A 24,241-nucleotide genomic window follows, 5' to 3' on the forward strand; every position below is an offset into this window, starting at 1 on the left:
TTAAACAAAAATAGGAATATCTTTTAGGCCATCCCTTGAGCAAACGACCTTGACCATACATTTGCCGCGTTGTCGAGATCGCACCAAAATCTTATTTTTTTTCACTTAGTTCAGAATTGACCTAAAAAAATTCAAACGGCAAATAATAGGTACGTAGTTAATGAAATTGTCGTAAAACAAGTCAAGTCGTCGTCGAAAAATGTAATTTGTAAATACTGGGGAGATACTGAATATGTATGCTTTAATTTAAATAAATTGGTATTACTTTGGAAGCTGATATCATGAGTTACATAATAAACAAAAGTAAGAAATTATTAACGGGGAAAGAAATGTTCATATTATGCTGAATATTATTGCTTTATTTTTACTAGAATTTTGCAGCTTTCAAATTATGAGTTAATAAAACTCTAAAAACGGTAAATTACGACATCTCCGTAGGGGGAGCATCTTAATGAGGCATAATATAAAGTTGGACCGTGGACGTTTTCAATCGATTTCGGAATGCTGGTCTTTAGCGGGCGCAATCTAATGAGTTCAAATATTGAACTTTGAAGCAATATAAGTTTCTCCGTGTATGCACTCTTAAAACGTACGCAAATCTTTTTAAATAAACCTCTTATTAAAGAAGTTTTATATCAATTTCATAGATGAGTATGAAATACCCATTACTATTAATTTTATTTCCTTCAAATGCCTCCAATAAGACAAAAATTTTAGCTTAGCACCTTTCTCTATAGAGTTTTCTTAGTTTGTTACCTCGTTAACTTCTGTATGCGTAAACGTTTCTGTTAAGTTTTGTGATCAAAATAAGCTGTTGTACTCTTCGTAAAATTATTCAGGCCTGAATTCAACAAGGTAGAAATAATCAGGTAAAGATTTAATTAACCAGTTCAAAAAACCAGTATTGTGTATATGAATGACAAACAGCTGCAAATAAAACCCGTGTCTAATGTGCTAGGTATTTGTGAAGGCATGTGCATCATATTATGCGATTTCTACATAGAAACAGCATGGAAACCTGATTTCTAAACAACCTGTAACAATGATTCACTATGTTTATTTTATGTCATCGCACCATCATCGCCTATTTTATATTATATCCGTTTCATATCTTTCCATACAAACTCTACATTTTCGAATCTAAAATGGTAAATTTTTCAGGCTTGTAGATGTTAAGTGAAAAGTACCTTCATACTAAAGTTCATCTCAATTAGTGAAGCGCTTTTCGCGTGAATAGGTACACTTTCAGAGTTGTATGCTGATAGCATTTAAAAATTTCGGTGGGTAGAACAACTTACATGTCGAACACACACAAACATGATTTAAAATATTTTAAATTTATTTTTACTCGATGCTTAGACGAGCATCCGAAACTCGTTATACGTGACTGTATCGACTTATTATATCATCTTTTTCTCAATACGCCAATAATCGGGCGAAGCGATTGCCAAACACATAGTAGGTTTCTGTGTCATCTGTTTGTTTCGTACGAGAGAATTCATTTATTACTTACACGTACTTCGGATCACCCACAATTCTTCTTGAGTCTCATGAACGTGTAGAATTCGAGTTTAAGGCCACGGACACCAGAGCCGTTGCTAAAATTTAAGACGCACGTGCTAAGAGTACCGATGAAGCCAAAATTGTGTGGAGGCAATAAAATTAAAGCACCATAAACTGTAGGAGAGTCTGTGGAATTTTAGCACGAGATTTTGCTATTTTTATGTTTGTGCGTCTTCGTAAATTGATTTTATTGGCACGTAAAATGTGGGTTTCGTTTGTAACAAAAGTAAGGTCGTTAAGAAAAATGTAAAAAAATGCTTTTATAATTGAAAATTAATACTTACATATTCAAAATTAATATATTACGAGTATATTAATATTATAAAATTAATTCCAAATTAATGGTTTGAATATGGTTCAGTTGCATGATGCATCTCGGTAGAGGCACAAATGGCTTATGGCACACCGCACAATGTAGAGGGTAGAGAGTATTACTACAAACTAGTATTCCCGTGAAATGTTACAATGGGCTAATCTATAAACTTTTTAAACTCGGCATTCCCGATAGTCTTGTTATAATAATAAGTAACTACCTCAAAAACCGTAAATTTCGTTTTAGAGTCGAAGGCATTCTGTCTTCACTTAGAGATCTAGAGGCTGGAGTACCGCAGGGCTCGGTTCTCTCCCCGACCCTCTACAATCTCTACACGTCCGATTTGCCCACCCACCCTCGAGTACAAAAAGCGCTATTCGCGGACGACACGGCCCTTTTCTTTGCTCATCGCCAAATAGCTTTCGCGTCCAAAAAACTCCAAGAAGCAGTTACCGAACTCGGTAAATGGTTCGCTAAATGGAGAATTGAACTAAACCCCGACAAAAGTCACGCTATATTATTTAACGGACTAAAACGTAAGAAAATGCAACCTATTAGTCTGCACGGAAAATTAATTCCCGAAGTCACGGCTGTCAAATACTTAGGAGTAGTACTAAACAAGTCGATGTCATTCACGAACCATATATCGAATACTGTACGTAAAGCGAAATTTGTATTATACAAATTATATCCTTTACTCAACGCAAGTAGCAAAATGTCCTTAAGACATAAGCTCACCTTATACAAAACATGTATAAGAACGATACTCACTTATGCGTGCGTCTCTTTCGCACACATAAGTGACAATCAGATGAACCAATTGCAACGAGTACAAAACCGTTTTTTGCGCATGGCAACAGGTGCCCCCCGTTACATGCGAAACATCGACTTGCATAGAGACTGCGAGCTTATCACTATCAAAGCCTATATCAAAGAACTCTCAGAGAGATTCTTTGAGAAAGGCAAAGTACATCCCAATCCGCTCATTCGTAAGGCTGTGGACTACGAACATGACGCATCATTCCGATACCCCTTCAGGCGGCCTAAGCATATCTTAGCCGACCCTGTAGACCCCATCACAGAATACGTAACGTACTGTGTACAGTTACGTAAACACAAATCACACTCACCCGCGTGGTTAGTACTGCACCGGGGACGACGCCGGCGCCTTCCCCGAGGACTTAACACGACCCGAACGACAAACAGACAGACCGACCGAAATCCGGTGCCGAGCTCGATCCCGGGTTCGAGTTCGCATGCGGATAGCATAGGAACACACCTAAATCATGACCGCGACCGCGACATTGTCGTAGAGAGCTCTACCAATTACTTTGACATTAGAACATACACGCGTATGTCACCCCAACCGGACTCGGAAGGGGAGAGGGACGGCCCTCTTTTAAGCAATAACATTAATAACTTGAGCTCATCTACCGCGATAACTCGTACGCAGCTAGTTTGTGCTACCGCGCGCGAGCAGCCTCACTCGTCTGAGAGTGAGTAAGGGGTCGGACCCCTTAAGAGCAGGGGGGACCCGTGTCCCCACGTCAGATAAAAATAGCTTATTTTCGTAGCTCTCCCCAATATTGCCCGTCTAGAATGTCACACGTGTGACTTTAGGGGAGGGGGCCAGGCCCTCCTCATTGTTTATTTCCAAACCAACTAGCAACAGACTAGTTATAGCCACGATTAAACTACCATGGTCTTAACCAGACCAGTAGCTTAGACCCTTTCGAAAAAAAAAAAAAAAAAACGTGAAATGTTAAATCTTAAATAAAAAACCGGCCAAGTGCGAGTTGGACTCGCCCATGAAGGGGAACCCTCACACCAGGGAAACCCTGCAGCAGCAATAAGGTTTATTTGTATGAAATTAAAAGGTTCCGTTTTTTGCCATTTGGCTACAGAAACCTAAAAAACAATTTAGAAATGAGTCGTGGGCTTTTTTTCTAACCTATATGAAAATACTACATTACTGTTTAGTAAGATACAGACTGGATGGAAGCTATAGACTATAGAGTATAGATGTTGAGTTAAAATAGATGATCAGGGTTCTTAGATTTAAACTAAATATTGACATAATTAACAAAGCCAATGACTACGTAAAGTAATTTCGAGTTTTAATAATGCACAAGTACCAACTCAGAAGTTTTAATTATTACGCCCCAGATGAAAGTCACTAACTACCCACATACACATTACAACTTTGTGGAAACTTCTGTTCTCACAAATGACTTGTACTTGTTTATGTATGCGAGTAATGCAAAATTTTATAAACGCAGTTAACAGTTAACTAAGAAGTGTATTTAAATTAATTTCGTCATCTCAGTAATTTTAGTTTTTAATAGCTTAATGCCTTAAGGTGATAATCTCACCTTCTTAGTATTTAACGCACATATTAGATTCATACGAACAGGTTCATTATGCCATAATGTTAATGGTTACTCTTTAGTATAATGAGAGTTGAAGGCAGCGATATCATAAAGTAAGGATTTTATGATGTTTCACAATAGATATTTCTAAACGATGCCAGGGGATTCCCCACTTTTAATGCAAGTATATCTGTGCAAAGATTCTAGCCTAGTTAAGTAGACTGATTAAATATTGAGACTTGTACTGCATCCACCAAATATATAATAGGTACGCGTTGTGCATAAATTCATTCATCGCGCGGCGGGTCGAATTTTTCATAGAAGTTTTATGACTTGTATAAAAAATGCGACCCACCCACTGCACTACTCCAAAAAATTAAGCAAAGGAATAATTTAACAGTCCGGAACCAATCAAAATTGATTTAATTATTATGAAACTATCAATGATTATAACAGTTACAACTGTGTGTCAAAGGTCACATTTTTATTACCCAATACAACAAATGATATTCTGATAATATCAAATTTTATTGGTATTAAACTTGCCTAAATGATTCTTAATTTAATTACAGTATTGTAATAATTTAAATTCGAATTCCCTAATATTATTTAATTTTATAGGCTCAACTCTATAGTAGCACTTATCAAAAAGTTGGACGTCATAAGGCCTATAGAAAAATTTGCTCCAATGCCTTCAAATGCTAGTCTTCAAATGATATTAATTGTTATTATTTTCAAGTGCTAATCCTATAGATATACACAAACGAGATAAGTGATATTTGGCAATTCATGCACGAGGCTATTTTGCAATAAGCACTTAGTATTCCTTGACTCCTTATACAAATTAATGTACTTATTTAAATATTTTACATACACTTGGTTATGTAAGTGCTTTGAAGAATATTATATTTAAAATTCGAATGACATTTTCTTAATATAGGTAGTTAGAGAATATAGTAATTAATAATTATAGTCATCAATAACTGACAACTTAGAAAGATCTAAGTGTTTAGTGTTGCTTCATTTTGTAATTTCGCTCTTCTATTTTTAACCCCCGACAAAAAAGAGGGGTGTTATAAGTTTGACGTATCTGTCTGTCGGTCTGTCTGTCTATCTGTCTGTCTGTCTGTCTGTCTGTCTGTTTGTGGCATAGTAGCATCCAAACGGGTGGACCGATTTTGATCTAGTTTTTTTTTGTTTGAAAGCTGACTTCATTGAGAGTGTTCTTAGCTATAGTTCATCATCATCAGCCTGCTCCGTGCTGAAAAATCGCGGTTCATCTGGTTCGTGAAGGACCGATTAGTAACTTGCAGTCGTTTGGTGGGCTTTATTGTATTCTAGTTCGTGATATTTATGAATATTCACACATTAATGGAAAGTTGACCTGGTGCTGCAGCATCACCTGGTAATCAATAGGATACCCAACTCCTCACCAACTAAGAGCAACGGTTTCGTGTTTGGGCTCATTTGAATTGCGACAACTAGTAAGACGTAGATAACCAATAAATTTTTGCATGCTGCTGCTGCAGCATCACCTAGATTCTATAGAAGCCGAGCTCCATATGAACCTAAAGTGGAGGTTTCATGTTTGGACTCACATTGACGGCCTCATCTAAAAGGACATTCGTAGATGGTATTCATTGGGATATAATATGATCCTGTTGATAGGAATTATTCTGCACTATAACCAACACAAGTTTAAAAAGCATGAAATAAAATTAAATTAAGAAATTTAAAAAACCCCCGCCAAACAACTTTAAAAAGTAATGAAATAATATATTTTATTGACTTGAAGTTTCAATAATTCCTAAGTGTAAAGTGATATTTTAGTCCATAATTATTGCTATCAAGGTGTGTCGGGGGACCGCTAATGTAGATGTTTGATTTCACATAACGTTATAGTTTAAGGGTCAGTTCACAGCGAACCGAATCGAGACAAACAGTGACATGGCGATACAAAATGCAAAATACACTGTTGGCGGTCCCCCGACACACCGTGACAACAATTATGGACTAAAATATCACTTTACACTTAGGAATTATTTAAACTTAAAGTCAGTAAAATATATTATTTCATTACTTTTTAAAGTTGTTTGGCGGGGGTTTTTTTAAATTTCTTAATTTAATTTTATTACCACATAATATTATTAGCCGCAACTAATTTGCCCAAATTTGCTCATAAATTTGTTGCTCTTATGGGTACCTATTATATTATGGTACTTACTTAATAAACTGTCTCTTGAAAATTCCCGGTACTCCAATTTTTTGGCCAAATTTATTTATCATGACAATGGGTGCAATTGCTAAAGCGAAAAGAGGTAGCGGACAATTTGCATTTTGTACCTCTTATTATATTTGGTATTTCCCAACATGAGCTCAGTAACTTGCTAATAAAAAGAAACTTGCTAAGAAGAAAAGGAGATGAGAAGCCTAAACTTATCGTACTTTTTTCTTTTGTTACAGATCGCACTAGCTGCAATACAAGCTAGTGGTGAAGAATCAGCGAACGACACATGGGCTCTTATACAGGCCGAGGCGCAGCAGGCGAGAGACGATGATATCAATGGCAAGGAAATTGTGGTCGACATAGAGGACGACGAGAAGACACAATATTATGAAACTAACTACGATACTAGTGAGTATTTGTGTCCTTTAAACATTATTTTAGGCTCGGGAGTTAGGACACTTTTCAGTGCGTGTAGCACGTACACACCCTAAATTATTATGATTTAGTTTTGTTACACCCTATATAACGTAACATTCCCTCAGGTGCGTACGGATTCGGTTACGACGTCGGACCGAACGGCCAGTTCCACCACGAGAACCGCGGGCCGGACGGCGTGACGTACGGTTGCTACGGCTACATCGACCCAGACGATAACCTGCGCGTCACCCACTACGTCGCCGACAGCCACGGCTACCGCGTCGTCGAGCCCGAGGACCACGTCGAAGTGTTCCCCGAGACCGAACACGAGTACGACGAGAAGTGAGTTGTTTGTGAATTTCAAATTGCGTTTCAAAGACGACTACCTCCGCGTCACCCACTACGTCGCCGACAGCCACGGCTACCGCGTCGTCGAGCCCGAGGACCCCGTCGAAGTGTTCCCCGAGACCGAAAACGAGTGAGTTGTTTGTGAATATAAGTTTGTAAAGGCGCTATCTAATGGCGACTGTACACACTCGACGAGAGCCTCTCGCCGAGATCCTCGGCCGTACATGCTTGCTCTGGTTTTCCTCGCGACAGCCAACGAGACGAGGACGAGAGCGCCCTGTATACACTCGCGCTCGGCCTGCCTCGGGGTGTCTTGACGAGTGTACAGCCGCCATAAAGGTGAGACCGCACGTCGACGCGACACGATATTTCATGGAATTTTAATTATATTTTTCAAGGCCACTTCACAATAATTAATTGTAAGTAAACTATTTCAGTTATACAAATTGAGCAAATTTAACTTATGTACGGGCAAATTCATGAATCATGATTCATGATGCTAGGGCGCTTACCCATAGAAATCTAAAAAAATGCTATTTCAGTGCTGCTACTTTTACAGTGAACTCTATACACGGGACACATACACACCCAATTTATTATCAATTTATCACTTAGTTTCATAGTGACAAGTAAATGCTCGATAATCAAAATCTTTCGATACGTTTTGTAAAAAAAACTAAACTAAACACACATTTCAGCGCCGTAACACCCGACCCGAGGCCCGGAGTGTTAGTGCCATGGAACCAGTTGTACCTGCCGAAGGGTTGCGGCCGAACTCCGGGAGGAAAGCCGCCGAAGCCGCCGCCGAAGCCGACCCCCCCGCCCCCACGGCCGACCCCACCCCCGGACAGCACCGGACAGAACAGCCAGCCGAAACCGGGTGTGATTTACCCAGGTACTGCCGCGTGAGAAATTCAAATTCTCCTTGATTCTTTCATTAAATATACCTACCGATTAAATTGCCGAGACATTGTCCTCGGCCGAGCACATCCATAATAACTATTGAGTGCTTGGCCGAATGTACTGTCTCGTCAATCTACTCGGTAGAGGTATAATCGAGATCGACCCAGACGACTACTTGCGCGTCACCCACTACGTCGCCGACAACCACGGCTACCGCGTCGTCGTCGTCGTCGAACTCCTCATGCCCTGAGGAGTCGTAAAAGACAATTCACATTTCAATTTCTTAAAGCGTTTCAATGCATTTCAATAACTCACATAAACATTAACATCCCACAGTATTATTATCACTTAATTTTGTTATTACCCTGGTTAAATTAAAATTATTCATCTGTCACTAAAATACAACAATATATTTACTTTGCTACACTGAAAAGATATTCAAATGATATTAATGAAAATACTTGCTTTTAGGAAACAAACCTGGCCAATACCCGGGTGGATCTTACCCAAGTGGTCCAAATGGTCCATACGGACCAAACGGTCCTTATCCTACTGGAGCGAATGGATCTAATAATGGACCTAACGGGCCGAACAACGGAAACTATGGACCTAACGGACCTAATGGACCCAACAATGGCAACTATGGACCTAACGGTCCAAATAATGGAAATTATGGCCCTAACGGACCCAATGGACCCAACAACGGAAACTTTGGACCCAATGGACCTAACGGGCCTAATGGTCCTAACGGACCTAGTGGACCAAATGGTCCTAATGGACCTTACGGACCTAACGGACCCAATGGCCCAAATGGGCCAAATGGACCAAACGGACCAAATGGACCAAATGGACCTGGACCCAATGGTCCCTATGGACCTAACGGACCTTACGGTCCGAACGGCCCTAATGGACCCAACGGACCAAATGGACCTTACGGACCTAATGGCCCTGGAGGAGGTTTGTTAATTTTTACTATGTAACAGTTAGCATTTGAGATTTTCGTCATACATTTTTTAAAATATGAACTTATTTTCAATTTTTTACAGGACAAGGCTACCCGGGTACCCCAGGAACTCCTGGCAAGCCCGGAACTCCTGGTAAGCCCGGAACTCCTGGTACACCCGGAACCCCGGGAGGTCCAAGTGGTGCTGGTGGTCCTGACGGTCCCTCAGGTGGTGGTTATTATCCCGGATCAGGTAAGAAATAGAATAACTTCAGCATAATACGAGTATAACATATTACTCAATTTATTTTCAATAAAAATTGATGTCTAAATAAAAAAAGTTAAAGGTAGTGTATAACAATTGCAATATTTGCTGCAAAGCAGTGGTTTTTAAACTAAATGACTAATTGGCAAATAAAAGTATAATACAAATCATTAATCAAATCCTGTCTATATTGCTACATAAATCTTATAAAATTAATAATACAGAATTAAATTTAATTAAAAATTGCAATTAAATAATACGTCACATTATGGTAAACTTCAGCTTTGATTGGATATCAGCAGATGGTTTATATTTTAATAAACCAACTTAACCGAGATTAACGCATTAAATGAGTGCATTAATTCTTTTCAGGACAATATAACCCAGGTACTCCGAGCTCACCGGGCGCACCCGGTGGCCCTGGAGGCCCTGGTGGTCCTGGCAGCCCCGTTGGCCCAATTGGTCCCAACGGCCCAGGCGGTGGCAGTAACAAACCAGGACCTGGTAAATAATATTTTTATACAATATAATATAGGGAAAGAAAAGGTGCCACACGCCGACAGGCAGGATTATCTTCAATGCAACTCGACAGTCGAAATTTCGGTAGACATACAAATTTTAGATGTCAGACATAAATGTATACAAAATTACTAGTAAATATAGCCCAATCTCTATTTTTTTTTTTTTTTTTTTTTTTTTTTTTTTTTAATAAAAATGTTTTATTCTTCACACAACAGGAACTTACAAGATAATTAGGTACATGAAATATTATACTCAATAGCTAAATCTTTGTGTGAACTGGAGCCTAAACTAGGTGACCCTGTATTTCAGGACTCCAGGTTCCACCCGCAGATACAGTAAAAGGTGTTCGCGCGAGTGTGTGTTCGTGTGTGTGTGTGTGTGTGTGTGTGTTTGTGTGTGTGTGTGTGTGTGTGTTTGTTTGTGAGTGTGTGTGTGTGTGTGTGTGTGGGTGGGTGTGTGTGTGATGTTTGTATATTATGTGTATTAATATTTTTATGTAAGTAAGTAATATATTTTGTTATAGTTTTATATTTTTATAAGAATAATATTATATTATTAACAATATACATACATATACTTAAGTCTTAATACATGATATTATGATAAATACACATATACACATATTATATGGAATATTATACTAATTTATAATTTTTATTAGGTCTTCTGATTCATTGTAATTTAGTGTAAGGAGCCATTTTTTAACGAGAGTTTTACATTTGTTGCGTGTTTTGTCGTAGATATTTATTAATTTATTTATTCTATTATAGATATATGATGCAAGGAAGGATATATGACGCGTATAAAACACAGTTTTGTGTTCAGGTATACTGCATACCTTATCTGATCTTCGTTTGGTATGTATATCAGGATCATATGTGAGCTCAGAGTGTTTGTATAATGTGACATTTAGAATATACAAACGTCTGATCGATAAAACTTGTGAGCATTCGTAAAGTTTGCTGGTGGGATATCTATACGGTTTTTTAAAAATAACTTTGAGTAGAGACCGTTGTATCGTGATCGTGTCTATCGCGATATACATACACCTAAGGCTCAATTCAGACCGCAACGCGACGCGTAGATGTATTTCTAAATTTGTATGGATTTGACAGATTTGCAATACGTGTTGTCAATTGAAGTCTGTGAATTCAGTAAAAAATAATAAATTCATCTACGCGTCGCGTAACGCGTTGCGGTCTGAATTGACCCTAAGTGTTACGTGAGCAACCGGAAATACAGCAAATGGTGATATATTATGATCGGACACATATTATTATGTATCGGCACTACGCTGATACATAACATGTGTCTTGTAAACACTCTATAATAATAAAATATGTTGCTAGAAGAATTATTATTTAAAACCCTATACTTGGCAAGAAAAAATATTTTTAAAAAAATTAAAAAAACATATTCAATATGTTTGTACGTGGCTATAGAAGGGAGAAACAATAATAGAAAAATGTAATATTGGTAATTATTTTATCATTTATTGAGCGTAACATATTAGATACACTGCCAAGTCCTTAACAATTAACACTATAAAATCTATGTATCTAATTTGCTACAATGCCAACTTTTCAGTGAAGCAAGATATATAAATATTTATAAATATTAATGTATAAAATAAACTGTTACTTTTTAGTATAAAATTCTATAAAGCAATTACGTTCCGGCAATAAGCATAATCCCTATCTGCATTTTTGACAAATAAATTTACTCAACCCTTTTGTGCACTTGCTCTGCTGGTTATTAAAGTTGGATAATGAGCAACTTGACAGCCTGAGCCGTACAGCATCTGGTGGTATTTCAGCTACTGGCTTCTGAATACTCATAGATTTCGTGACAGGTCTGATAGTGATCATAATAATATTATCAGTTCTTTCAAACCTCCGCAGGCGTTCCAACATTAGGGCTTTTTCATCACGCTGATATAGAAACCAGGAATTATTTATATAAATATCGAGCATTTATGAAAATATTGGAAAATGCCAACGATGGTCCCTGAATGACGTACGATATAGAGCGAATCAGCGTGTCATAGAGACCAACGCCGCCCATGTAAGAGCCTGTCCATATCTCCACGTTACGACGTCGTCAACGAGGCACAGTACGTTGACGTGACGCGCAAATTTACGTTAACATAACGTAACAATGCACATCACGATGTATCTACATTACGTACGTCTTTTTCTCCCGCCTTTTTAAAACGCAACGCAGCAAGGGTGACAGATGGTGACGAGGGTGATGGTACCGGACACCAAGTCCTGGTCTCAGAACTGCTGATGGATTAGGCGATAAAATTGATGGCGAACAAAGGTTAATCAATGGTGACTGAATTGAATGTTGACTGTATGCTTGTGCCAAAGACTTTGAAGCGACCATTTGATTGACCTCAATATCGTCATCTGAGAGAAGATTTAGGTTTTCTATTGAAGATGACAATGATGGAGGTGGTGAACTACAATCAGAGTGCGGGAGGCGGGAGGGAGAAATGTTGAACTTCGTCCTCAGAAGTATCACTTTCGTCCAAATCTGATTTTGCTCCCGGTTTTGGAACAAGAGCTACGAGTTGCCGAGCTCTTCTATGTTGTTACATGCTTAAGTGAGAAATTATCTGTGAATGACAAAAATATATATATAATTTAAGTACATAATGACACATTTTGGCTCCTTAGATATAATCAGTTTAGAAAGAAACAATGGAATTATTGTATATCTATACAAATCTGGCAATGTCACATATTTGATACATGGTTAAAAATATCTAGAATGTTCGCTATCTAGCAGTGTATCACATTTGCTACACTCGAAAAACAATAAAGATTACATGCACTAATAATATATTTAGCTATTGGAAAATAACGTTAGTGGTATATACAATAAGCTTTTAAAATTTTATTACTTTTGAAAACAATTTAAACAAAATAGAATAAATAATCAATAATCTTACTTTGCGATGCGAAGACTCATTCGATCGGTCCGCTATCTTGGGCTCTATTGCCCATTTTATTGTTGCAAGCATTTAAAAGGTTTTATATTTTGAGCAAAATATATTTTCTACCATATTAAATAATAAAACTTAAAAAAAAACATTAGATAAATTCTCGGGATTTTTTTAAAGTTGTGTGTATCAAATTGTACACCACAGTACCAAGAATAGGGTTAACATGTTCCATTTTTTCTAACATAATTATTTAATACCTCTAATATAATTTTAGTTTCAAGTGCACGTAATATATGTCTATCTAGAATCGAAATCTTAGTTACATCTGCTTAGGTCAATAATATTATCTTTTAGGACAAGGAGGCTACAAACCATCACCTGGCGCAGGAGTGCCAGGATCACCAGGAGCTCCAGGTGGCTCAGGAGGTCCAGGCGGTCCAGGCGGCCCAGGATCAGGCTACAATCCGGGACAGACGGGACCAGGTAAATTTTCAACAATTAGGAATAACTGGCCAAAGCTTGCACTGTTAATTAATTACGTTGTGTGTGTGTGTATGTGTTTTAACCTATATTAACCCGTTAACCCGTCGTTCGCCAGGGCAAGGAAGTTACTACCCAGGAACGACCGGTGCTCCTGGAAGCCCTGGTACTCCAGGCTCTCCTGGTAGTCCAGGAAGTCCAGGGGGCCCAGGAAGCCCAGGTTCGGGCTATTATCCGGGACCAGGTGAATAACACCTTACTAACAAAACGTGCTTAATGATCTTCTTATAATTCAACTAACGCTAAAAAGTTAATAAGTAAACTGGACATTTAGGCTTACTTGTGTCAATCTGAAAAATAAAACCCAGTAATAAAATGTACTGATTTTTCTTTCATTTAATATACGAGAAACAAGTGAAATGATATACTATTTAATCCAAGGTCAATGTTAACCTAGATAGGCGTGAGCAGTTCTTTAATAAATGCAATGGAATATTACAACTCTCAGATCACTCGGTTAAATAGAATGGAATATCTCACCCAAGACACTAAAACGCGCACTCCGCGTTTTAGTGTCATGGCTGAGATAAAATGGAGCTTAATTTTGTAGATCAGCAATCAGACGGTAAAATAATGTCATTGGTAATTGTTAAAAACATGTGCTGACTACCCCCTCCGGTTTTTCCAAGTGATCTTAAATATGGGCGCCTCCAACACCTTATATGTTTGTTATTAACACGTTACTAACCAAACTCATCGTTCGCTAGGACAAGGAAGTTATAACCCGGGAAGTTCTGGTAACCCAAATGAAAACAATGGACCTAATGGACCCAACGGGCCTAACAATGGAAATTATGGACCCAATGGACCAACCGGTCCCAACGGACCTAGCGGACCCAGCGGTCCTGTCGGACCATCCAGTCCAAATGGTCCTTATGGTCCTAGCGGTCTTGGACCTAATGGACCTTCCGGACCAAACGAACCTAACGGCCCAAATGGACCCAGTGGACCAAATAGGCCTTCCAAACCAAATGGTCCAAAGCCCGGTTCTCCCGGTAAACCCGGAACCCCTGGTACACCCGGTTCCCCGGGAGGTCTCGGCGGTCCTGGCGGTCCTTCGAGTGGTGGCTATCATCCAGGACCAGGTAAATTTGCAAAATCGAAAACTAGTGTAGAATTTAAACTGCATTATGAATCTAGACTTCCAAGATATGGCACACAATATTATTTGGAAACAAATATAATAACAAATATAATAGGAGCAAAGAAATAGAGGAAAATGTGGAAAAAACGGGGGAAATTACTTGAAAGGGCTTATCTTACGAACTACTGGAGCAATTTTTCTATTATTTGGCACAGATAAGCAGTAGGCCACGTGAAGGAACATAGGCTATTTTTAACCGACTTCCAGAAAACGAGGAGGTTATATGTTCGGCTGTGGATTTTTTTTTTGTATGTTCAACGATTACTCCGCCGTTTTTGTGGACTAATTTGTCTGTGAAATATCTAATTTACGCGGGCGAAGCTGCGTGGAACGTTATATTTCGCGTGGTCACGACATCACGCGTAAACGGCTGGACCCATTTTGCTGAAATTTGGTATAAAGATAATTTGAGTCCCAAAAAAGAACATAGGATACATTTTGTCCCGGAGTCTCGGGAAAGGACAAGGAATACTAATTTTGTCCCGGAAAATGTACGGCTCCCGCACAATAAACTTATATAATTATCGCCTAAATCATTCAATCTATTTTGATGAAATTTGGTATGGCAATACTTTCAGTCTTGGGGAAGGACAAGGGATACTTTTATCCCGGAAAATATACGGTTCCCGCACAATAAACTTTTATGATTCTTGCCTAAGCTATTTAATCTATTTTGATTAAATTTGGCAAGGAGATTGGAGATACTAATTTGAATCTGGGACACGGAATGTTTTTTGTCCCGGAAAAATGTGCGGTTCCCACACAATATACTTTTCTGATTTGCGCGTAAACGACTCAATCGATGTACGGGAACAATTATAGCTATAAACTAAAGTCCACGCGGACGAAGTCGCGGGCAACAGCTAGTATATTATAATTGGGAAGAGTTTGTTTGTTTGAACGCGCTAATCTCAGGAACTACTGGTCCGATTTGAAAAATTCTTTCAGTGTTAGATAGCCCATTTATTGAGGAAGGCTATAGGCTATATTTTATCACGCTAAGACTAATAGGAGCGATAAAATAGAGGAAAATGTGAAAAAAACGGGGGAAATAATTTTTAAATGGCTTATCTCACGAACTAAATTTTTCTGTTATTTGGCACAGATAAGAACCACGTAAAGGATCATAGGCTATATTTTATGGACTAATTTGTCTGTGAATTATCTAATTTACGCGGGCGAAGCTGCGCGGAACGTTATATTTCGCGTGGTCACGACATCACGCGTAAACGGCTGGACCTAATTTGCTGAAATTTGGTATAAAGATACTTTGAGTCCCGAAAAAGAACATAGGATATATTTTGTTCCGGAAAAATGTACGGTTACTTCACAATATACTTTTATGTGTATAAAACGAATATGTTATATTATGCTAAGCTTAATAATATTCATTTTAGGACAAGGGGGCAACAAACCATCTCCAGGCACAGGAGCTCCAGGTTCACCAGGAGCCCCAGGTTCACCAGGAGCTCCAGGTGGCCCAGGAGGTCCAGGCGGTCCAGGCGGCCCAGGATCAGGCTACTATCCGGGACAAACAGGACCAGGTAAATGTTCAACAATAATAAAAAACCGGCCAAGGCTTGCGTTGTTAATTAATTACATTGTGTAATGTGTGCTAACCTACATTAACCCAACCCGTCGGTCGCTAGGGCAAGGAAGTTACTACCCAGGAACGACCGGTGCTCCTGGAAGCCCTGGTACTCCAGGTGCTCCTGGAACCCCCGGTAGTCCAGGGGGTCCAGGGGGCCCAGGAAGCCCAGGATCAGGATATTATCCGGGACCAGGTGAATAACATCTTAATACCAAAATATACTTAACGATCTTCTTATTATTCAACTAAAGTGTTATAACATAAGCTGGATATGCAGGCTCACTTGTGTCAATCTGAAAAAGGATAACCTAGTGATAAAATGGCATGCTTTTTTTTAATAAATATACGAGAAAAAAATGAAATTATACAATGTGTCCCGACACCGGTGTCTGATCCTTTAGTGTCATGATCTATGTCATATTTTATCGACAAATTGGCTCTCAAACTTTTTCTCTCTCAAGGTTGTAAAATGGCAGCCATTTTAGTTTTTCTCGGGCTTTCACACTAATCTGACCAGTACTTCACATGACAATATGCTATAAACCTATATAGGCGTGAGCAGGACTTTAATAACTGCCTAAAGGCCGTTTACAACTTTCAGATCACTCGGTTAAATAAAATGGAAGGGGTACGCTGAGAAATTGATTTTAAGGGTCTTGGGTCTTGGGTGAGATAAATAGAATTTAATTTTATAGATCAGCGATCAAATGGTAAAATAATGTTAACATTATCAGCTATTGTATTATTGGTAGTTGTTGATAGCATGCACTGATAACCCCCTCCGATTTTACCGAGTGACCCTAAATGTGTGCGCCGCCAATTAATACCCGGTTAATACCCGTACTAACCAAACTCATCGTTTGCTAGGGCAAGGAAGTTATAACCCAGGAAGTTCTGGTAACCCAAATGAAAACTATGGACCTAATGGACCCAACGGGCCTAACAATGGAAACTATGGACCCAATGGACCAACCGGTCCCAACGGACCTAGCGGACCCAGCGGTCCTAACGGACCTAATGGACCTTCCGGTCCAAATGGTCCTTATGGCCCTAATGGCCCTAGCGGTAATGGACCCAATGGACCTCTCGGGCCAAACGGACCTAACAGCCCAAACGGTCCTAATGGACCCATTGTACCTAATGGACCTTACGGACCTAATAGCCCTGGAGGAGGTATGATAATTATTATGATGTTAGCCCATTGTAGGCAAATACGTTCCTATTTAACGTTGTTTTGTTTTTGCAATTTTATTTGTATATTAATAGCAATTCCGCTATTACAGTAGGCTTCGCCTAGTTTAAGTTATTATGTGCTATATTTTTCTAAACCTATATTGGAAAATAATTGTCCGCTATACTGCCTTCTTCCTCCTTTCATTATGACTAAACATTAATTTTAACAATATTACCACTTGTTTTTCGCAGGACAAGGCTATCCGGGTACCTCAGGAATTCCTGGCAAGCCCGGTTCTCCCGGTACACCCGGAACTCCTGGTACACCTGGTTCTCCGGGAGGTCCCGGCGGTCTTGGTGGTACTGGCGGTCCTTCAGGTGGTGGCTATCATCCAGGACCAGGTAATTAAAAAATCTAAGACCTTTAAGAAATTTGACATAATGATTTGATATTATCTTAATTTTAAGCGCACTATAGTAGAGGAGGGGAAGGTGCTAATTTTGTAGTCACTCGAGCGTCATGGAGACCTAGTAGGTTTTGTACATTAGGTAAAGCTGATAAAAAAATATTAAGAGCGTTTGTTTATTTTAGCGGTGGGCTCAGAAACTGCAGCCATTTTAAATATTGAATAAGAAAATATATTCAGAAAATTGCTTATAAATATATTTTAGACAACAAGGACGAAATCATTTAGTTTAGTGCAAAATAAAATATCTGCGAAGCTTAGTTAAGAAAATATGAAGCTTTATTTTTTTATATTTTAAAATGTCTCTACAGGCTTAAATAACTTTTGAATCGTCATTGCTTTACATGGAAGCTTCTTTGGGGCACAATAGACATAACTACCAGTAGTTCGACTGCAAAGAAGCGGACAGGTTTCAATATCTGTCAAATTCGTCGGGTTTCACTAGGATTATGAACGGAATGTGCCTCGCGCTGGCTGATATAATTTATTTTTAAATATTTAAAATAAAGATTTCAAAATTGGATTCTGACAATTTTAATCGCATGTGCCAAAACACAAACAACAATACGACCAAAGAGGAACACGTCCATCGAATATGTCATATTTTTAAATTCGTAGGTAACAAGTTAACATCCCTAGCGACGATTTTCGTCAAAATACGTCAAATTTAAAAATTTCAACATCAGTTCTAAGTCGACATACTCTATCATTCTGTCTACTCTGTTTGGGGTAAACTAAACATCCCCTATCTTAAACTGACAGATCCGACGACATTTCAATATTTAAAAAAAAATTTACCACGTGAGAAATCTGATTTCTATACTTACCATGATAACTAGACACATGTCGGAAGCCTATGCAAGCTTAATCTGACACGCTCGAGCTACTCCCGAAATCCCCTCTTCCCCTCCCCAACTACTAATAATAATAATATTACACAGTATAAATGCTCATATTATAACGACTTGATTTTAGTAAGATATGCTTAGCTCAATAATATTATCTCTTAGGACAAGGAGGCTACAAACCATCACCTGGCGCAGGAGCTCCAGGCTCACCAGGAACTGCAGGCTCACCAGGAACTCCAGGAGGTCCAGGCGGTCCAGGCGGCCCAGGATCAGGCTACAATCCGGGACAGACGGGACCAGGTAAATGTTCAACAATTAGAAATAATTGGCCAAAGCGTACGCTGTTAATTAATTACGGAGTGTGTATTAATTATTATTAACCTTCTATATTAACCCAACTCTGTCGTTCGCTAAGTCTAGGGTATTATTACTTGGGAACACCTTTTGTAGATCAGCGATCAGACAGTGATATAATATTAACAATAGCAGCTGTTGTATGTTATTGGTAGTCGTTGATAACGATGTCGCCAAAACTTTATGTGTTTTCGTTATTAACCTGTACTAACCAAACTCATCGTTCGCTAGGGCAAGGAAGTTATTACCCAGGAAGTTCTGGTAACCCAAATGAAAACTATGGACCTAATGGACCCAACGGTCCTGAAAATGGAAACTATGGACCCAATGGACCAACCGGTCCCAATGGACCTAGTGCACCCAGTGGTCCTAACGGACCTAATGGATCCAATGGACCTTCCGGTCCAAATGGTCCTTATGGCCCTAATGGCCCTAACGGTCTTGGACCTAATGGACCTTCCGGGCCAAACGGACCGAACGGTCCAAATGGACCAAGTGGACCTAATGGACCTTCCGGACCAAACGGACCTAACGGCCCAAATGGACCCAGTGGACCAAATAGGCCTTCCGGACCAAACGGACCTAACGGCCCAAATGGATCTAGTGGACCTAATGGACCTTACGGTCCAAATGAGCTCAATGGACCTAATGGACCTTACGGACCTAATGTACCTGGAGGAGGTATGTAAATTATTATGATGTTAGCCCATTTTAATATAGTAAAGGCAAATAAGTTCATATAAGGTTGTTTTGTTTTTTAATTTTGTTTATATTCTTAGCAATTCCCCTATTGCAGTATAGGCTTCGCCTAGTTTGAGTGATTGTCGTTACAATTACGTTTAACATACATTTTACAAAATATAACATTTTATATTTTTGTTAAACGTGTATTGAAAAAAAATCCACTTTTCTGCCTTCTCCTTCCATTTATTATGACTAAACATTTTTTAATATTAACAATAATTATTATCACTTGCTTTTTGCAGGACAAGGCTATCCGGGTACCCCAGGAACTCCTGGCAAGCCAGGTTCTCCTGGTACACCTGGAACTCCTGGTACACCAGGTTCCCCGGGAGGTCCCGGCGGCACCGGCGGTCCTGGTGGTCCTTCAGGTGGTGGCTATCATCCTGGACCAGGTAAAAAATATCAAAATCAAAAATGGTGTACATTCTAAACTGCATTACGAGTCTGGACTTCCGACATAATATGGTACACAATTACACAGACAGTAAACACCTGTATATTTGAAAGAATAAAATCATAACAAATACAAGAACACGGATGCGATAATTAACTATTAATAAGGTTATTTGGTCAAATAGAATAATCTGGTCGCTAGATCTTAACATTCACTCGTGAAATAGGTTAAAAACCACTACATGGAAAATCCACTTTTATCCCACTTTAAGATATCTGTAGTCAAACAAGCTATGCTGGAAGCTGACAAACTACTTTTTGTAACGCTTTTTTTAACCACAGGACAAGGCACTTATCAACCAAACGCACCCGGTTCTCCAGGATCTCCTGGTGGTCCAGGTGGTCCAGGTGGACCCGGTGGTCCTGGCAGTACAGGTGGTCAAAGTGGTGGCAACAAACCAGGACCAGGTAATAAAAAAAATTTAAGACCTTTAAGAAATCTGACATAATGATTTGATTTTAGTTTTAAGCGCACAAAATAATAATAATATTACACATAATAAATGCTCATATAACGACTAGATTTTCGTAAGATATGCTTAGCTCAATAATATTATCTCTTAGGACAAGGGGGCTACAAACCATCACCTGGCGCAGGAGCTCCAGGCTCACCAGGAGCTCCAGGCTCACCAGGAGCTCCAGGCTCACCAGGAGCTCCAGGCTCACCAGGAGCTCCAGGCTCACCAGGAGCTCCAGGAGGTCCAGGCGGTCCAGGCGGCCCAGGATCAGGCTACAATCCGGGACAGACGGGACCAGGTAAATGTTCAACAATTATAATAATTGGCCAAAGGTGGTCAAAATGGTGGCAACAAGCCAGGACCAGGTAATTAAAAAAATCTTAGACCTTTCAGAATCAATTTTAATAATATTATGTTTATACTCTTAACTCCATTATGAGAAATTAATAACGTCATTTTTTTTTCTTAATTACCATAATTATACCATATTGATAAAAAATACTTCCTAAGTATGAAAAATATCGGCCAAGTGCAAGTCGAACTCACCCACGAATGGTTCGGTTCCGTACCGTTATAGAGCGAAAGTAGGAAAAAATGTGATTTTTGTATAGGAGCCCCCCTTAAATATTTATTTTATTTTTATTTTATTATACGTGGGAGAGCCATGCTTCGGCACGAATGGGCCGGCTCGACCGGAGAAATACCACGTTCTCACAGAAAGCCGGCGTTAAACAGCGCTTGCGCTGTGTTTCGCCGAGTGAGCGAGTTTACCGGAGGCCCAATCCCCTTCCCTATTCCGTCCCAGTTTTTCATTAAAAAAAATTCATTTCTAGCTGTCCTGGCAAATGTTGTTTTGCCATATAAAGTATTTCACCCTGGATTTTATTATATACTGAAAACCGGCGTGAAACAGCGCTTGCGCTGTGTTTCGCCGAGTGAGTGAGTTTACCGGAGGCCCAATCCCCTAACCACTACCCTATTCCCTTCCCTACCCTCAACTATTCCCTTCCCTTCCCTTACCTACCCTCCCCTATTACCCTATTCCCTCTTAAAAGGTCGGCAGCTTGCAGCTCTTCTGATGCTGCGAGTGTCCATGGGCGACGGAAGTTGCTTTCCATCAGGTGACCCGTTTGCTCGTTTGCCCCCTTATTTCATAAAAAAAATATATATATTGAAGTGTCTAAATAAGTATGGCAACATGGCAACGTCCATCGCTATCCTGTCGCACAAACAATGGTCGCCGTCAGTCTCGAGTTGTAATAATTTACTATTATTTATTCAAAAAATGCACTTGTCAATATAAAAAGTATCCAGTAGCTGATTCTCAGACCTATTGAATATGCAGTAAAGCCGTTTCGGAGGAGTACGGTAACTAACATTGTGACACAAGAATTTTATATATAAGAAGTAATAAAAAATTACAAAATTATTATAATTAAGGATGTTGTGAAAATTTCAAGTGCCTAGCTGTTGCCAATATTGGACACGAGAAAAAAGGTAAAAAATAACGTTTGTTGTATGGGAGTCCCCCTTAAATATTAATTTTATTTTGTTTTCAGTATTTGTTGATAAAGCGGCAACAGAAATACACAATCTGTGAAATTTTCAGAAGTCTAGCTATAGCGGTTCTTGAGATACAGCCTGGAGACAGACAGATAGACAGGCATCGAAGTCTCAGTAAAAGGGTCCCGTTTTTACCCTTTGGGTACGGAAACCTAAAAATAAATATGTACCTAATTATGCTTAGCTTAATAATATTAATTTTAGGACAAGGAAGCTACAAACCATCTCCAGGCTCACCAGGAGCCCCAGGTTCACCAGGAGCCCCAGGTTCACCAGGAGCCCCAGGTGGCCCAGGAGGTCCAGGCGGTCCAGGCGGCCCAGGATCAGGCTACAATCCGGGACAGACTGGACCAGGTAAATGTTCAACAGTTAGAAATAAGTGGCCAAAGCATGCGCTGTTAATTACACAGCGTCTGTTAATTATTATTACTAACCTACTATATTAACCCAACCCCGTCGTTCGCTAAGTCTAGGAAATTATTGCCCGGGAACACTCCTCCGTTCTAATTTCTAGATAAGCGATCAGACAGTGATATAATATTAGCATTAGCAGATGTTACAGTATTAGTAGTTGATAACATGCATCGATTACCATACACGGTGTGCGCAGCCAAAACCTTTGTGTGGTATTAACCTATACTAACCAAACTCATCGTTCACTAGGGCAAGGAGGTTATTACCCAGGAAGTTCTGGGCACCCAAATGAAAACTATGGACCTACTGGACCAAACGGGCCTAGCAATGGAAACTATGGACCTAACGCACCAACCGGTCCCAACAGACCTAGCGGGCCTAGCGGTCCTAACGGACCTGATGGACCCAAGGGACCCTCCGGTCCAAATGGCCCTAGCGGTCTTGGACCTAATGGACCCAATGGACCCTCCGGTCCAAATGGCTCTAGCGGTCTTGGACCTAATGGACCCAATGGACCCTCCGGTCCAAATGGCCCTAGCGGTCTTGGACCTAATGGACCCAATGGACCCTCCGGTCCAACTGGCCCTAGCGGTCTTGGACCTAATGAACCTTTCGGACCAAACGGACCTAATGGACCTAATGGACCTTCCGAACCAAACGGACCCAATGGACCTAATGGACCTTCCGGACCAAACGAACCCAATGGACCCGATGGGCCATCCGGGACTAACGGTCCAAACGGTCCTGGCGGGCCCAGCGGTCCTAACGGACCTTACGGACCTAATAGCCCTGGAGGAGGTATGTAAATTATAACAACGTTAGGTCATTTTTAACCGACTTCAAAAAAAAGGAGGTTATCAATTCGACCCGTATATGTGTTATATTTCCAGAACTGCCGCAGTTTTCGTATAATATGTTAGTTTATATCAGCGTCGCACGTGATTCCTTTTTTGTTGTAATATTGTTCAACTTAGGGAGTACCGCAATTATCATCAAAATCGGTTCAGTAGTTTTTGAGATAGGGGATTTTAATTCTTAATTACGTACAATTTTGAAGTCGGTTTTATGCTTTTAAAATACTATTTTATATTGTTTATAATGCAAATAAATAATTTATAAATAAATAAATATAGGCAAATCAGTTCCTATTTTACGTTGTTTTGTTTTGTTTTTTTTTTTGAGACAAAAACCTTGGAAGTTGGACCCTTTTGACGAAAAATGAGGAAACGTAGGTGCATGAAATTTCATACAGTTATAGTTTATATGGAGAAGGAGTGCATCGAGCCAATTGTTTTAAAATTATGCTTTTATCACATCTTATTTTAATAAATAAAACATTACACACACTACAATGTGCACACTACTATATTTTGAATGACAAGCCTATACACTCGAATTATACTCTTTTATTTATGGTTGAAGTCTGTTGTCAAATTATAAATGGATTATTATTTATTTAGGGTTCCGTAGCCAAATGTCAAAAAACGGAACCCTTATAGATTCGTCATGTCTATCTGTCTGTCCGTCCGTATGTCACAGGCACTTTTCTCCGAAACTATAAGAGCTACACTATTGAAACTTGGTAAGAAGATGTAGTCTGTAAACCGCATTAAGATTTTGATGCAAAAATGGAAAAAATATTAAAATTTTTAGGGGTCCCCATAGGTACAAT

At 39.4% G+C, this 24,241-nt stretch overlaps 1 protein-coding gene across 4 annotated transcripts in view; it reads left to right on the plus strand.

Moving 5' to 3' along the window:
• Positions 1 to 24,241, plus strand: part of LOC121731389 (collagen alpha-5(IV) chain-like) — a 72,079-nt gene that overhangs the window by 27,934 nt on the left and 19,904 nt on the right. The window contains exons 2-13 of one of the 4 annotated variants that reach the window (XM_042120790.1): positions 6,709 to 6,880; positions 7,015 to 7,231; positions 7,936 to 8,132; positions 8,612 to 9,097; positions 9,187 to 9,336; positions 9,721 to 9,852; positions 15,902 to 16,048; positions 16,963 to 17,268; positions 19,924 to 20,073; positions 20,417 to 20,482; positions 20,822 to 20,890; positions 22,360 to 22,509. In XM_042120790.1, coding sequence (XP_041976724.1) covers positions 6,709 to 6,880; positions 7,015 to 7,231; positions 7,936 to 8,132; positions 8,612 to 9,097; positions 9,187 to 9,336; positions 9,721 to 9,852; positions 15,902 to 16,048; positions 16,963 to 17,268; positions 19,924 to 20,073; positions 20,417 to 20,482; positions 20,822 to 20,890; positions 22,360 to 22,509 — 2,242 coding nt within the window. Of the gene's footprint in view, positions 1 to 6,708; positions 6,881 to 7,014; positions 7,232 to 7,935; positions 8,133 to 8,611; positions 9,098 to 9,186; positions 9,337 to 9,720; positions 9,853 to 13,174; positions 13,235 to 15,901; positions 16,049 to 16,153; positions 16,211 to 16,962; positions 17,269 to 19,923; positions 20,074 to 20,416; positions 20,483 to 20,821; positions 20,891 to 22,359; positions 22,510 to 24,241 lie in introns of all 4 variants that reach the window. The other 3 variants (XM_042120792.1, XM_042120793.1, XM_042120791.1) reach the window with 3 other exon arrangements.

Source organism: Aricia agestis, chromosome 10 (assembly GCF_905147365.1).
Source record: "Aricia agestis chromosome 10, ilAriAges1.1, whole genome shotgun sequence".
NCBI lineage: Eukaryota > Metazoa > Arthropoda > Insecta > Lepidoptera > Lycaenidae > Aricia > Aricia agestis.